At 36.7% G+C, this 14,873-nt stretch overlaps 1 protein-coding gene across 6 annotated transcripts in view; it reads right to left on the reverse strand.

Moving 5' to 3' along the window:
• ATG4C (autophagy related 4C cysteine peptidase) overlaps positions 1-14,873 on the reverse strand; it is an 85,360-nt gene that overhangs the window by 43,927 nt on the left and 26,560 nt on the right. For 5 of the 6 annotated variants that reach the window (XM_038537324.1, XM_038537322.1, XM_038537323.1 and 2 more), the window contains 2 exons: positions 13,793-13,936; positions 7,399-7,482 (listed from right to left, as the gene is read on the reverse strand). In XM_038537324.1, the coding sequence (XP_038393252.1) occupies positions 7,399-7,482; positions 13,793-13,868 (160 nt within the window). In that variant the 5' untranslated portion in view covers positions 13,869-13,936. The remainder of the gene's footprint in view (positions 1-7,398; positions 7,483-13,792; positions 13,937-14,873) is intronic. The other variant, XM_038537325.1, reaches the window with a different exon arrangement.

Consider the following 14,873-nt stretch of genomic DNA (forward strand, 5'->3'; position numbering starts at 1 on the left):
CATGGACAAAAGGGAAAAAGGAACTTTTTTAAAAAGTAGAGAGTAAAAAAGTTACTAAAAGTAAAAGGCTAGAAAATAAAAGCTTTTTCTTAACTAAAAGCATCTCAGGGATGGACTTTTGCCTAGGGATCTCTTTGTAGAACATTAGAAAGGGCATTAAAGTAAGATATCAAGTGATCTTATTCTGTGTGCTATTGCTTTTTGTACCCTGTCTACTGTTTTTAGGGATCAGCATTGCTCTAGATTTTGCCAGAGTTATGCCCAAATGTTGTGGAAATAACATCCCAGAATTTGGAATTTTTTAAATCACAACTTTTATTTAAAAATGGCATGCACGAAGAAATGAGGACTTACACAGAGCTCTATCACTTAATTTCCAGAAATCTGAACACGTTTTAGATCTCATTCTGTTGGGGCACCTGGGTGGCTAAGTCAGTTAAGCATCTGCCTTCTGCTTGGGTTGTGATCTTGGGGTCCTAGGATCGAGCCCCACATCGAGCTCCCAGCTGAGCGGGAAGTCTGCTTCTCCCTCTCCCTCTACTCCTCCCCCTGATCATGCTCTCTCTCTTTCTCTCTCAAATAAATAAATACACACACACACACACACACACACACACACATAATCTCATTCTATTACTGATATTTAAAATATTTTGTCTGACTACAATGAGATTGAATTAAAAATCAGTAAATAATGCAAGAAAACACTACAGACACTGTTGTCTATACTGTTTAGTTTTTCAAAATGTTGAAAAACTAAAAAACAAACCAAATGCTCATCAATAATAGAATGAATGATTTGTGTTAATTCATATAGTGGAATATTATGCAGCAATAAAAATAAAACTAGAACTACCATAACAACATGGACAGTTCTTAAAAATACAACCTTGAAAATCATAAGGAAGTAACAGAAGCAAAATATAGTTTGATTCCATTCTCAAAAAGATCAGAAACAGGACATTCAAAATCACCGGTGACATTGCGATAGGATTTTTTGGCATGGGAGGGCTATAATTGGGTAGAATAAGCATACAGAGATTAAAAATTACTCAAATACCGTACAATTTCACTCATATGTGGAATCTAAGAAACAAAACAAATGAACAAAGAAAAAAGAGACCAAAAAAAACCAGACTTAGTTATAGAAAACAAACTGGTGGTTACCTGAGGGAGGTAGGTAGGTGGATGGGTGAAATATGTTAAGGAGATCAAGAATACACTTACTGTGATGAGCACAGAGCAATTATCAATGGATAGAATTACTGAGTCATCATATTATACACCTTAAACTAATATAACACTGTATGTTAACTATACTTGAATTAAAAGTTAAATAAAGGGCATCCCAGGTGGCTCAGCGGTTTAGCACCGCCTTCAGCCCAGGGTGTGATCCTGGAGACCTGGGATCGAGTCCCGCGTCAGGCTCCCTGCATGGAGCCTGCTTCTCTCTCTGCCTGTGTCTCTGCCTCTCTCTCTCTCTTTGTGTGTCTCTCATGAATAAATAAACAAAATCTTTAAAAACAAAAAAAAAAGTTAATAAATAAAAGTAATGTTGTATTTTTCCTGTTGAGTACAGTTTTGTTACTCTCCTTAAAAGTGTATACACAAGGTTTTTATCTTTTCTATGTATGAATGATTCGTAATTTCAAAATTTTAAAGATTTAATATAAAATTATTAAAGTAATAAAAGTTCAGTATTTATAATAAAAAAATAATACAAAGAAAAAAAATTTTTTAAGATTTTATTTATTTATTCATAAGAGACACAGAGAGAGAGAGAGAGGCAGAGACACAGGCAGAGAGAGAAGCAGGCTCCATGCAGGGAGCCCGAAGCAGGACTCGATCCCAGGACCTCAGGATCGTGACCTGAGTCAAAGGCAGATGCTCAACCACTGAGCCACCAAGTGCCCTGAAGAAAAGGGCCTTTTTCCCACTGGATTCTGTCCTATCTGTCATACACCCCAGCTTGGTGCTGAAACAGATACTTGCTACTTTAAAGAGCAGTAGATGAAGATAAGGCCAACATGCTAAGATTAGCAGAGTAGGAAGATGAATAGAGCATGAGCCCTTGATGTCACAGAGGCACTGAATTAACCAACCTAGTGCCATCCCTACATAGGACTTCTGCTTGTGTACATTAATACATCCCCGTATTGTTTTAGCTATTTTGAAATGCATCCATTAGCAATCTTTCCAATTTGGTCTCCTTCTGTAGTTTTATAGCAGCCTGTACTTCTGCTCCATCACAGATACCCTATGGGAATAACTTTTGTACTTGTTTGTTGGATGTCTCTCATCTGCTGGACAGCAAGCTCCTTGAGAATAAGGACTGTACCTGTCATACTTTCAGCATTAACTCCAGTGCCTGGCACATTATAAGGCTCTCAATAAATATTTGTGGAATAAACGAATAACCTTATTCATCAAATTCCCTACTAATGAATCCTTAAGTTGTTTCCAACTTTTTATTTGCTAAATAAAATATTTGCTTAAATGAAGCTACAATAAACATCCTTGTACATGTGCTGTCCACAATTACAGAGAACTTCTCTGTAGTAAATACTTAAAGGTCAAGTTGCTGGGTCCTAAGTTGTATGTATTTCCAATTTTTCTAAGTACTCTCAAATTACTCAGGAAGAGGCTGTACCAGTTTAAATACGCTCCCATCAGCAGTGCTTGAGTTCCTATTTCTTCAGTCTTGCTAACATCTGCTATCATGAAATCTTTCCATTTTTGCAAATCTGATGACTAAGAAATTTGCACTCCCTTTATTACTAGCATAGCATAGCATTTGGCCATTCAAATTTCTACTTAAAAAGCACCTGACCTGTTCATTTTCTTGGCTCATTTTTTCCTGGGTTGTTTATGTGCTTCTATTAATCTGTAGTTCATTATTTTGGAGACTAACATTTTATTTAAGATATAGATGGAAAGAGAGAAAGATCATTGTGTGATACACACACAGATAGAATATCTACACACAAAAAAAAGAGGATGAGAGTGTGCAAATATCTTCTCTCTCTGGCTTGCTATGAAACTTTGGTTTCTTTTGTCATGTAGATATTTTAAATTTGTATTTGGTCAAATTGATATTTTCCTGTATAGGCTGTGTTTTTATGTTTTATATAAGAAGTTCTTCTCTGGAGTGCTTAAGTGGTTCAGCGGGTTATGCATCTGACCTTGGCTCAGGTCATGATCTCAGGATCCTGGGATTGAGCCCAGTGTCAGACTCCCTGCCCAGTGCAGAGTCTGCTTGTCTCTCTCTCTGCCCCTTCCCCCTGCTCCTGCACTCACTCTTTCTCTCTCTCAAATATTAAGTAAAATCTTAAAAATAAATAAATAAATAAGAAGCTTTTCTCTACCACAGTGTCATACCACTAGCTCCTTAAAACAATACAATTTGGCCTTGATGCATAACACAGACCCACATCAATAAATGTAGGTTAGCTGCTGTTCTTTTCTACCTTTACCACTCTGGTGAAACTACTCTCTCAAAAGTCATCAGCAATTTCTCATTAACAAATCCTAGAGCCTCTACTAAGGTTATTTCCTACTTGACCTCTTTTGAGCATCGGGCATTTTGTCCAACTCCTTCTTCCTGAAAGTCTCTTTCCTTTGATCTCTATGATAATATACCATTGTGGGTATTTGTCCTACATATTGCCTGTTCCTTCTTAATTTCATTCACTAATTCTTCCTTATCAGGATATCCTTAAAGATGGATGTTCTCCACCTGTACTTTCCATCAATGTGACCTTACCCATTGGCCTCAAATGCCACCACTTTGAAAATAAATACAAATCAATTCTAAATAGTTTACTTCATTCCGACTGTTCATTTCTAAATAGTCTACTTCAAACACTACATGTACCCCCAAACCCATGCTTCCTTCAGTATAGCACATTTGGTTACTAATACACCTATCATCCAAGATAATAGTTTTTAAGTCTTCTTTACCTCCTGTCTCTCATGTTACTAAACCAAATCATTTACTAAATGGTGTTGATACTATCTTAAAATATCTCAAATCCATCTCCTTCTTTCCATTTCTACTACCCTATATCAGAGTCATTGTATCTTGCCTGTTAACTGACTTCATTTTTTTAAAGATTTTATTTTTATTTATTCGTGAGAGACACAGAAGGAGAAAGAGGCAGAGACACAGGCAGAGGGAGAAGCAGGCTCCATGCAGGGAGCCCGACATGGGACTCGATCCCAGGACCCCAGGATCACTCCCTGGGCTGAAGGTGGCACTAAACTGCTGAGCCACCAGGGCTCCCCTGTTAACTGACTTCAAATCATTCTTCTGTCAGTTATTCTTCTAAAATATGTATTTAGTTATTATTAGTATGTGCTCCTTCTGGGCAAGATCAATGTCCTAACCAGTACATTCTCAATATATGATTACTGAAAAAAATCGTGAAATTTGGCATTCTGTTGCTCTAAAATCATTCTAATTAAGAAACCAACTGGGCACTCCCACTCTCTATATCTTGAAAACTTAGTAAACTTACTTATGCCCCAAATTTTGTGAGATGTAGGAGTCCAAAGCTAGCCCCCAGGATTTCTGCTAGTTCTCCATAGCTTAAGCTTTAATGGTCCTCCCTGCATCCAGCCACTGCAATGAGTTGTCTTCTTCATTCCACATGTCAAATTCATCCCCTTTCCAAAAGAACTCCTCCTAGATCCAGCATTTCGTAAGCTTAACTGACTTCACTTAAGATCAGGGTATGTCAACAAGGGAATGTCTCAATAGACATGCAGCCTCCTACCACCATTCTAGCTCCTCTCTTTTCTCCCTCCAGATCCCCACACCCTCTCCATCCCTGTATCACCACTCCTAAACCAAAGCAAAATACAGTTGATCCTTAAACAATGTGGGGTTAGGGGCTCCAACCGCAACCCTGTACTCAAAAATCCATATATGACTTTTGAGTCCCCAAACACTTAAACTGATAGCTTATTGTTCACCAGAAGCCTTACCTGATAACATAGTCAATTAACACATATTTACATGTTATATGTAGTATATACAGTATTTTTATAATAAATTAAAGAAAATATTATTAAGAAAAAAACAAGGAAGAGAAAATACATTACTATACTTAAATACATTAAGTATACATGTATACTTACATTACTAAGTAATGTAAGTAATGAAAAAAGTAATGAAAATACATTACTATACTGTGCAGAAATCCACACATAAGTGGACCTGTGCAGTTCAAACCTGTTGTTCAAGGGTCAACTGTAGTCTTCTCTATTTGTCTCATTCATATGTCTTACAATCATTTACTTTTTGTCTCTCGAGTTGAGGACCCCCAAGAGCCTACTGCAAGGATCAAAGTTCAAAGTATTTCTTCCAAAAAACATATAGTGCTATCCTTAAAAAAAAAAAATTCTAATAAAGGGTGCCTGGCTGGCTTAGTCAGTAGAACATGGGACTCTTGATCTTGGGGCCATAAGTTAGAGCTGGGTGTAGAGATTACTTTTAAAATTTTTTAATTGAATTTTTAAAATTCTAATAACTTTTTCTCCAATTTCCTATATCATGACTCATACTACTACTTAGGATGCTTATATGTACCAGGCACATCACTAAACCCTTATGAAACAATTATCATTAATACTTAGGAAGAATAAATAATTTGCTTTAAGTAACAACTAATTAGTAAAAAGAGCAAAAATTCAAAGCACCTGTCTGACTCCAAAGCCCATATTCTCCTCTGCCTATAAACAAATGACATAACTTTTTAGCATAGCACTCAAGAAGCTCTCCATTATTTGATCCATTTCAGTATTTTCTCCCACCATACCAACACTGGACATCTCTGTTTCTTAAATATACTCTCTAATACCTTGTGCCATTCTATTTACCTAAAATGCATCCCTTCTTCGTCCATCACCTTCTTATTCATCCCTCAAGAATGATGTGAGAATTCAATTAGTGAAACATGTAAATTACTTAAAATGCTGCCTGGCACATTATAAATAATAAATGTTAGCTGTTATTATTACATTTACAAGGTTTTAGAAAATTGTTGATAAATGATATGCCAAAATAGGTCAACCAAAAATTAAACCTTTGATAATGAATAACATACTCTCACGCACATTCTCTCCCTCTCTCTTACACATACATGCACATTCACACAAAATACACACTCATACACACAAAACCAAGCAAAGACATATAGTAGAAAAAACACCAGTAGTAAAGTGAGACATAGTCTTGGTTTAAATTTCAGCTGTGCCATTTAATGTGTGTGACTTTGGATAAATTACTTAACTTCTCTAAGCTCCTGTTTCCATACTCATTATGGTAAGGATATCTGAATCAACCTCGTAGGCTGGTGGTAAGAATTAAAGACATTTTACAAAGAGCTTAGCACGATGCTTGACACATAGAAGGCACTCATTAGGGGCACCTGGGTGGCTCAATGGTTGAGCATCTATCTGCCTTTGGCTCCGGCTGTGGTTCTGGGGTCCTGGGATGGAGTCCTGAATCGGGCTCCCCACGGGGAGCCTGCTTCTCCCTCGGCCTATGTCTCTGCCTCTCTCTCTGTGTCTCTAATGAATAAATAAACAAAATCTTTAAAAATAATAATAATAATAATAAAGTTACCAGAGAACTTGATAAAAAATACTAATTGATAAAAAATATCAATTCAAATCATATTTACTTATTAGCACTCATACTATTGTTAAGTCCATAACTATGAGGGATATAACAAAAGAAGTCATAATCCTCAACCTCAAGGAGTTTATTAGGAACCCAAATCAAAAAAAAAAAAAAAAAAAAAGGAACCCAAATCATACGGCAATATATTTTGTGTTACATAAAACACAGGCTCTTAAAAGAAATATGCCAAAACACAGGAATAAAAAGTAGTATGGTGGTTGCCAGAGGCTAACAGAAAGATGGCTGGGGAGTTTCAGTTTCACAAGATGAAAACTTCTGGAGACAAATGGTAGTAATGTTATTAGTACAATATTATGAATGTATTTAATACATCAAACTGTACAGTTGAATATTATTAAGATGGTAAATTTTATGTGTATTTTACTACAATAAAAGAAGTATAAGTAAAAAACAAAAAGAAATATGCCGGGCAGCCCCGGTGGCGCAGTGGTTTGGCGCCGCCTGCAGCCTGGGGGGTGATCCTGGGGACCTCGGATCGAGTCCCATGTCGGGCTCCCTGCATGGAGCCTGCTTCTCCCTCTGCCTGTGTCTCTGCCTCTCAGTCTCTCTCTCTCTGAATAAAATAAATAAATCTTAAAAAAAAAAAAAAAAGAAATATGCCAAAAGTAGATTATCTAGAACTAAAATAATGAAAATAGTTACACAATGAATTTTGACAAAGATTTTAAATGGGTTATAAATTTAGCACTTACCTTCAAATTTAAAATGGTAACATTTTCCAAGCAATAATACAGGGGAATTTCTACTAAAATATGTTTTTGTTTTCAACACCCAACCTAAACAAGAAAACAGAAAAGTAGTTTTGCAATTTAAGGATTTCAGACTAAGAGTCTAGCAGCATTTCCTTTTTTTTTTATTTCAAATAGTTAATTCTCAACTATAGACATGCATTTTTTTGCAAGAATAGCAAAATATATGGACAATGAACTGAAAATACAGGCCATTTATGTTACATTCAAATATAATTAAGTATTTTAAACACATTCTATCCACGTAAAGGACATGAGAAAGAAAAGAGTTTAATTTCTTTTCAAACAGGTCACAATGTTCTTATGGAATAAAATTTAAAAAATACAAATTCTACTCCAGTTTATGACATCAACCTCTTTTCCCAAATACAATAAATGTTACCAATTTTTTATATTCCCTTCCATCATTCCAATGAAGTAATTTAGGGATAAGGTAACACAGTACACTAGTGCTTGTGATAAATGTGGATCGATGTTTTCTAGGGAAATATTATAACACCATCATTTTAGCCACCTGAGGATCTCTGAAAGTAGCAAATAAAGCTTTTAGAGATCCTCTTCTCAGTTTTCCACCTCTCAGTTCCTAATCCTCAGCTGTAGCTGCAAACTCCAATTGTTCCAGTTTTCTTCCTACTAAACTGTATACGTCCAGTATTCCCTTGGTTTTTTCCCCACACCCCAGAGACCATGACCTCAGCCAAAACCAAGAATCGGTTGCTCAACCAACTGAGCAACCCAGACGGCCCTCCTTTTGTTTGTTTGTTTTTTTATAGTTCTCGGTTTCCTGAGAAAAACATTTGCATTACAGCCCTGAATATTACCAAGTATATGAAATTCCTGACTGCTTATGGTAGCCTTGAAAGCTGCTTCTAAAATGCAAGAACAGGGTAGCCCCGGTGGCGCAGCGGTTTAGTGCTGCCTGCAGCCCAGGGCGTGATACTGGAGACCCTGGGTCGAGTCCCACGTTCGGGCTCCCTGCATGGAGCCTGCTTCTCCCTCTGCCTGTGTCTCTGCCTCTCTGCCTCTGTGTGTGTGTGTGTCTCTATGAATAAATAAAATAAATAAAATCTTTTAAAAATAAATAAAAATAAAATAAAATGCAAGAACAGGGCAGCCCCGGTGGCCCAGCAGTTTAGCCCCGCCTTCCGCCCCGGGTGTGATCCTAGATTCGGGATCGAGTCCCCGCATCGGGGAGTCCCGCATCAGGCTCCCTGCGTGGAGTCTGCTTCTCCCTCTGCCTGTGTCTCTGCCTCTCTTTCTGTGTGTCTCTCATGAATAAATAAATAAAATCTTTAAAAAAAATAAAGTAAATAAAATAAAACAAAATGCAAAAACATATAAGCAGAAAGAATATGAAATTGGGAGTCAACAGACTTAGGTCTACTTTTTTTTTTTTTAAGATTTTATTTTATTTACTCATGAGAGATACAGAGCGAGAGAGAGGCAGAGACACAGGCAGAGGGAGAAGCAGGCTCCATGCAGGGAGCCCAATGCGGGACTTGATCCCAGGTCTCCAGGATCACGCCGTGGGCTGCAGGCGGCGCTAAACCGCTGCGCCACCGGGACTGCCCCTTAGGTCTACTCTTAAGTAGACTACCTGCTATTTATATTGAAGAATTGTTAGAAAATTTAAAATCAGTGATTCTTATGAAAATGCTCCCCAAAGTACTATAATACAAACACGTATAAAAAACAAATACATAAAAATATGTATTCATGATAAGAATTATGCAAGTATTTGAATTTGCTGGAAAAAAAGAATGGAAAATCAAACACATGAATCAGGCTTTCATTCAGCTTCGATTACTACACTATTCTCCAGAATGGTTTCTGTGTCATCAGGCTTTCTTTGCTCTAGCATATGCCACGTGTCACTGCCAAATTCATCTCCCCATGGCTCAGCTTTGATTAGGTAACTCTTCCGCCTAAAAGCCATCTTCAGTGACTCATTCCGTAACAGATTTATTATGAACCTCTCAGTGACACTAAGGACTTTCCAAAATATGACACAAATTACCTGTATAGTCATCTTTTCTGCTACTTTTCACCTGTACTCAAAGTGAGGTTTGCTATTTGGCTCCTACTATCCCATGACAAAAATGTCCTCCCCAATATCAGCCTATCTAAATGCTACTTCTTCTGGTTCATGTACGCACTTCTAAGCCATTTTTTTCCTAAGGCTCTGATGCTCTTCTCTGAACATCAGTGGGAAATTAGTATTCACTGACCACCTACTGTATACCAGGAAGTAGGCTAGGCAGTTTACAAACATATTGTCTTAGAAATATTATTACTACTATACCAGAATGATTCTAATCCCCCAAATAGTAACAACCCCTTCCCCTCCAAAGGCATTTTCTAGGCAAATTTGAAAAACTTCACAAAAACACCCTCAAATAAAAGGAAACAATCCTTAAGGAGGAACTTCTCTCTTTCTCTCTATGCTTTACTCTCCGCCTACCCCCTCTGAAGAGTCACCAGTCTTTCCTCAAGAAAAGAGAAGTTTCAAATCTTATTTCTTAGAGCCTGGGGCATGGCAAGGATCCACATTTTACGTGAGCACAGATTTATAGTGCTTTGAAGCTCAACCACCATTCATATGGTACACACTCTCACTTTTGTACTTCCTGTGCAAATCCTGGTAGGGCCTAACCCCTCATAGTAGTCTGACCTCCTTTAATACTCCAGGATGCTAGGTACATAAAGAAGACTTAGGACTTCTCATAAGGTCCAGCCATTTTTCTCTTTTTCCACAGGCATATGAGAGCTGAATTAGACTAGTATGCCAAGTGACTAGTCTATATTCTTTTTTCTTTTAATTGTTTAGTTTTAACTGATCAATTTTCATTTTATCTTTTTAAATGCATTCTAAGAAATGTACCATTATCTCTGCCCTAGCTTGCTGATGCTGAACCAGGGCACTAAGGCACACAGAGATGGAAAAATGAAGGATGTAAAATCCATAGAGGCATAGGATAACAGAGCCTGGAGCATTGGAAAGAGCCATGAATAAGAAGTATGATTATAAATAAGTTATTCTAACACATATTGAAAAATATATATTCATCAGAATTCTTATACTCAAGAATATATTTTTTATTTTTTATTTTTTTTTTTTAATTTTTTTATTTATTTATGATAGTCACACAGAGAGAGAGAGAGAGAGAGAGAGAGAGAGAAGCAGGCTCCATGCACCGGGAGCCTGACGTGGGATTCGATCCTGGATCTCCAGGATCGCGCCCTGGGCCAAAGGCAGACGCCAAACCGCTGCGCCACCCAGGGATCCCTATTTTTTATTTTATTCCTCAATCTCCCCTAGTTTTTACCTCTACATCTCAATTTATAGGAGCAGAGAGGCGAGACAGGCAAATTAAATGTCATTATGATTTCTAAATAAAAACTAATTAAGTAAAACTAAATAAAGAAAGAAAAGTAACTTAATTTGGCAAACAAGCCATTAAATAAATTGACAAAGGGCAGTGACTTTCTATGAGGGGTGAGCATTGACCAGAAAGAAGAATGAAGAAACTTCCTGAGGTGAAGGAAATTTTCTATATATTGATTAGATTGTTAATTTCACAGGTATAAACATGTGTCACACTCTGGAAATTGTATACTTATGATCTGTTCATCTCACTTTACTTTCTCTCAATTACAAAAAAAAAAAAAATCAAGAGATAAACTGGAACAGTGTCTCAATTATTTGTTCCTGTTTAACAAACCAATTCACAACTTAATTTGAAACAACTTTTTTCCTTCTATCACACAGTTCTGTGGGTTGACTGGGCTCAAGTTCTCCTGCTGGTCTTGCTTAGAGTCTCTAATGTAGTAAAAATCAGATGGAGAGACTCAGTTGAGACACTGCATTGGCTGCTGCTTTCTCTCCTATGTAGTCTCAGGGCCTTTCTTCTTCATGTGGCCTCTCCATGTGATTTCTCCAGCTGAGTACCTAAGTTCGTTACATAACAGTTCAGAGCTCCAAAACAGAGCAAGTAGAAGTTGCCTCTTAATGGCCAGACATAGAATTGACACAGCCTCATTTCTATCTCATTCTATCAGCTAATATAAAGCACAGGCCAACCCAGATTCAATGAGAAAAGAGACAACACAAGATATGATTAAAGATCCTTACTAAGGACCATCTTTGGAGACCAACTACCATAAACAGAATATTACAAAACCTATAGTCCCTTAAGTCAGCAAATTGAAAATCACAAGTCTTTAAAAGATGTAAACAAGCCAAAGAACATAGAAATAACAGATGGTAATGATTTTCTGGAGGATCAAAAACATGCAGAAAAAGGATGGTTAAAAAAAAAAAGGATGGTTTACTTATTACTATTTTAAAAGGGTAGTCCAGTTTATATACCTCATAAAGTCATGGAAATAAAAGGGGGGAGGGGAGAAGAAAGCAAAAATGAAAGTTTTACAAGAAAGTAAGGTCCACAGCCTTTTAAATCTTAAATGCTATGCCATTTCTAGTTCCATCTTCATCATTTTATAATATTAAAATTGATGAAAACAATCCTAACTTATGTTCCACTGTATTCAGAAAACAGCAAGACTGAGGAACAAGGGAGGCTGGATTTGAATACCAGTTTCAAGAGTTATGACCAGTTCAAGAGTTATGACCTAGATATGACCATGGATATGTCACTTAATCTCAGTTTTCTAATTACAAAAAATTTAAAAAAAAAACTCAGAAAGATATGAGATTTAAATGATAAGGTACATAAATTATCTACAAAATGCTAGTGTGCTAATCAGTGTTCAGTCAGTGTTAGTCCTTTCTACACCACACATACTATACAAACTCTAAGCAAGGAAAATACATAAAACATTTTACAATGATTTTCACCAATAAAAATACATAAGACATTTTACAATGATTTTCACCAATAAAATCAAACAAAAATACTACTCCATAACTTGAAGCTATCTAGAATACTTAGTTACCCTGAACAATCTAATCTGTTCCTTTGAGATTAGAGATTGTCATAATTTTACTATGGACACTTAAAATATCTAGATATTGAAAACAACACAAATGTAAATAATAGGTTAAATAACAATTCACAAAATAACAGTTAGAGCTAATAAAATACAACACCAAGGGAATCCCTGGGTGGCTCAGCAGTTTAGTGCCTGCCTTTGGCTCAGGGCATGATCCTGGACTTCCCAGATCGAGTCTCACATCGGGCTCCCTGCATGCAGCCTGCTTCTCCCTCTGCCTGTGTCTTTGCCTCTCTCTTTCTGTGTCTCTCATGAATAAATAAGTAAAATCTTAAAAAAATAATAATAATATATACAAATAGCCAATAAGTATATAAAAAATGCTTAACATCATTATTCATCAAGGTAATGCAAATCAAACTCAGCAACATACTCACACCCACTAGAATGACTCTAATAAAAAAATGGATGGGGCACATGGGTGGCGACATTGTATAATGGACAATAGAGAGAGGTGGGGAAGAATAGGGAGTAGCTATGAATGGGTATAAGGTTGCTTTGGGGGTGATGATGGTTGTACAGTCTTGTAAATATACAAAAAACCACTGAATCATAAAAGGGTACATTCTTTAATATGTAAATTATATCTCAATTTTTTAAAAATCAATGTTCAGAGTTTTCAAAATGCAATGTCTCATTATTACCAAGTTATAACCATCTAAAGAGCTTGCTGTCCATGCCTGCCAGTGAACCAGGAGCCACTGTCAATTATATTTTACCTGAATTTGCATTATAAAGGGGTTTTGCTAAATGTTATCTTTCCTATTGTATGGATATGAACTTCTTATGCCGCAGCTGATTCTGCTAAGTATTTCTCCATTTTTGAAACTTTCTTCATCTCCAATTTGTTTCTAGTCCAAAGTGGGTTTCAAAACCACCTTATGATCCTTACTGGATTTGCTTGCAAACCAAGAATAACTAGGTTAAAAATAAAGGTCTAGGAGTACTCCTAAAAGAAATTCATAGGTATCATTAGAGTGTGAACTCTGCTTTGTGTGTTCAAAGGTCTATTTTTGCTTGCTTCCCCTAGTTTATATATGAAATTGCCTGAAACTGAGTTTGAAAAACCGAGGTGTTAACATCACTTAAATAAATTCCATCTGCTTCTGAATGTTTAAAGAAAAATGGACCCACATAGTATGCCTGAGTTTCTAGACAATGCTTATGATGATATTTGGCTCTTTCTTCAGGATATATGCTTATCTACATTCTTATAGAAATTATTCATTGAAAGAGAAACTTAAGCAATTGTGACTTAATAAGGCAAATGATATACATCTTCAAATGTTTCTTTGGATCTATACAGTTTTTAAATAATACTTACTATATTTCATGTTGTTCCAAGCAGATATAAATTTAGTTTTTAGCTTGTCAACTTCATCTGTTCCTGTGGCCTCCATATTCAAATTCTAAGGAAAAAGCCATTACTTGATTGCATTCTTCTGTAAAGTTAAATCTTTTGTACTGACTAAAAGAAAAATTATTAAAGAAAAATAAGTAATGAGTATATATTATATGGCAATACTGCTGAAGTTTTACTTGTGATTAAGTACAATTTAAACTGCAAATGGGCAAACCAATTTTTCATTTTACATAACAGAATATAATTTATTCTATAAATAATTACAAAAAATAAATACCAAATACCACACAAAACCAAACAACAATCTCCTCCAAGTACTCACAATTAAGAACAACATATCAGCTTAGTAAACCAACTCAGGGGATCCCTGGGTGGCGCAGCGGTTTGGCGCCTGCCTTTGGCCCAGGGCGCGATCCTGGAGACCTGGGATCGAATCCCACATCAGGCTCCCGGTGCATGGAGCCTGCTTCTCCCTCTGCCTGTGTCTCTGCCCCCCTCTCTCTCTCTGTGACTATCATAAATAAATAAAAATTTAAAAAAAAAATTAAAAAAAAAAAAAACCAACCAACTCAGCTTTAGTGCTTGTGAGACTATTCAAGAATTGTTTTATTTGTAATGAGAGAAGATGGTTTTAAATCTTGTAAGAAACGGTAACTATCTTCAGAATGGAGGATTCCACTTAAACTGATTAAGTCACTACTATCATTTTAAGGCATTTCCTACCTTTCCTTCCTACCTCAATACTGCAGCATTTTTTTTTAAGATTTTATTTATTTATTTGACAGAGATAGAGAGAGAGGGCAAGCACAAACAGGGGGAGGTACAGAGGGGTAGGGAGAAGTAGGCTCTGCAATGAGCAGGGAGCCAAATGTGAGGCTCGATCCCAGGACCCTGTGACCTGAGCTGAAAGCAGACGCTTAATGACTGAGCCACCTAGGCACCCCCTGCAGCATCTTTTTAAAAAACAGAATGGTTTAGGGGCACATAGGTGGCTTAGTCAGCTAGGCAAGGGATTCCTTATTTCAGCTCAGGTCATGATCTC

The sequence above is a fragment of the Canis lupus genome, chromosome 5, assembly GCF_011100685.1.
Source record: "Canis lupus familiaris isolate Mischka breed German Shepherd chromosome 5, alternate assembly UU_Cfam_GSD_1.0, whole genome shotgun sequence".
NCBI lineage: Eukaryota > Metazoa > Chordata > Mammalia > Carnivora > Canidae > Canis > Canis lupus.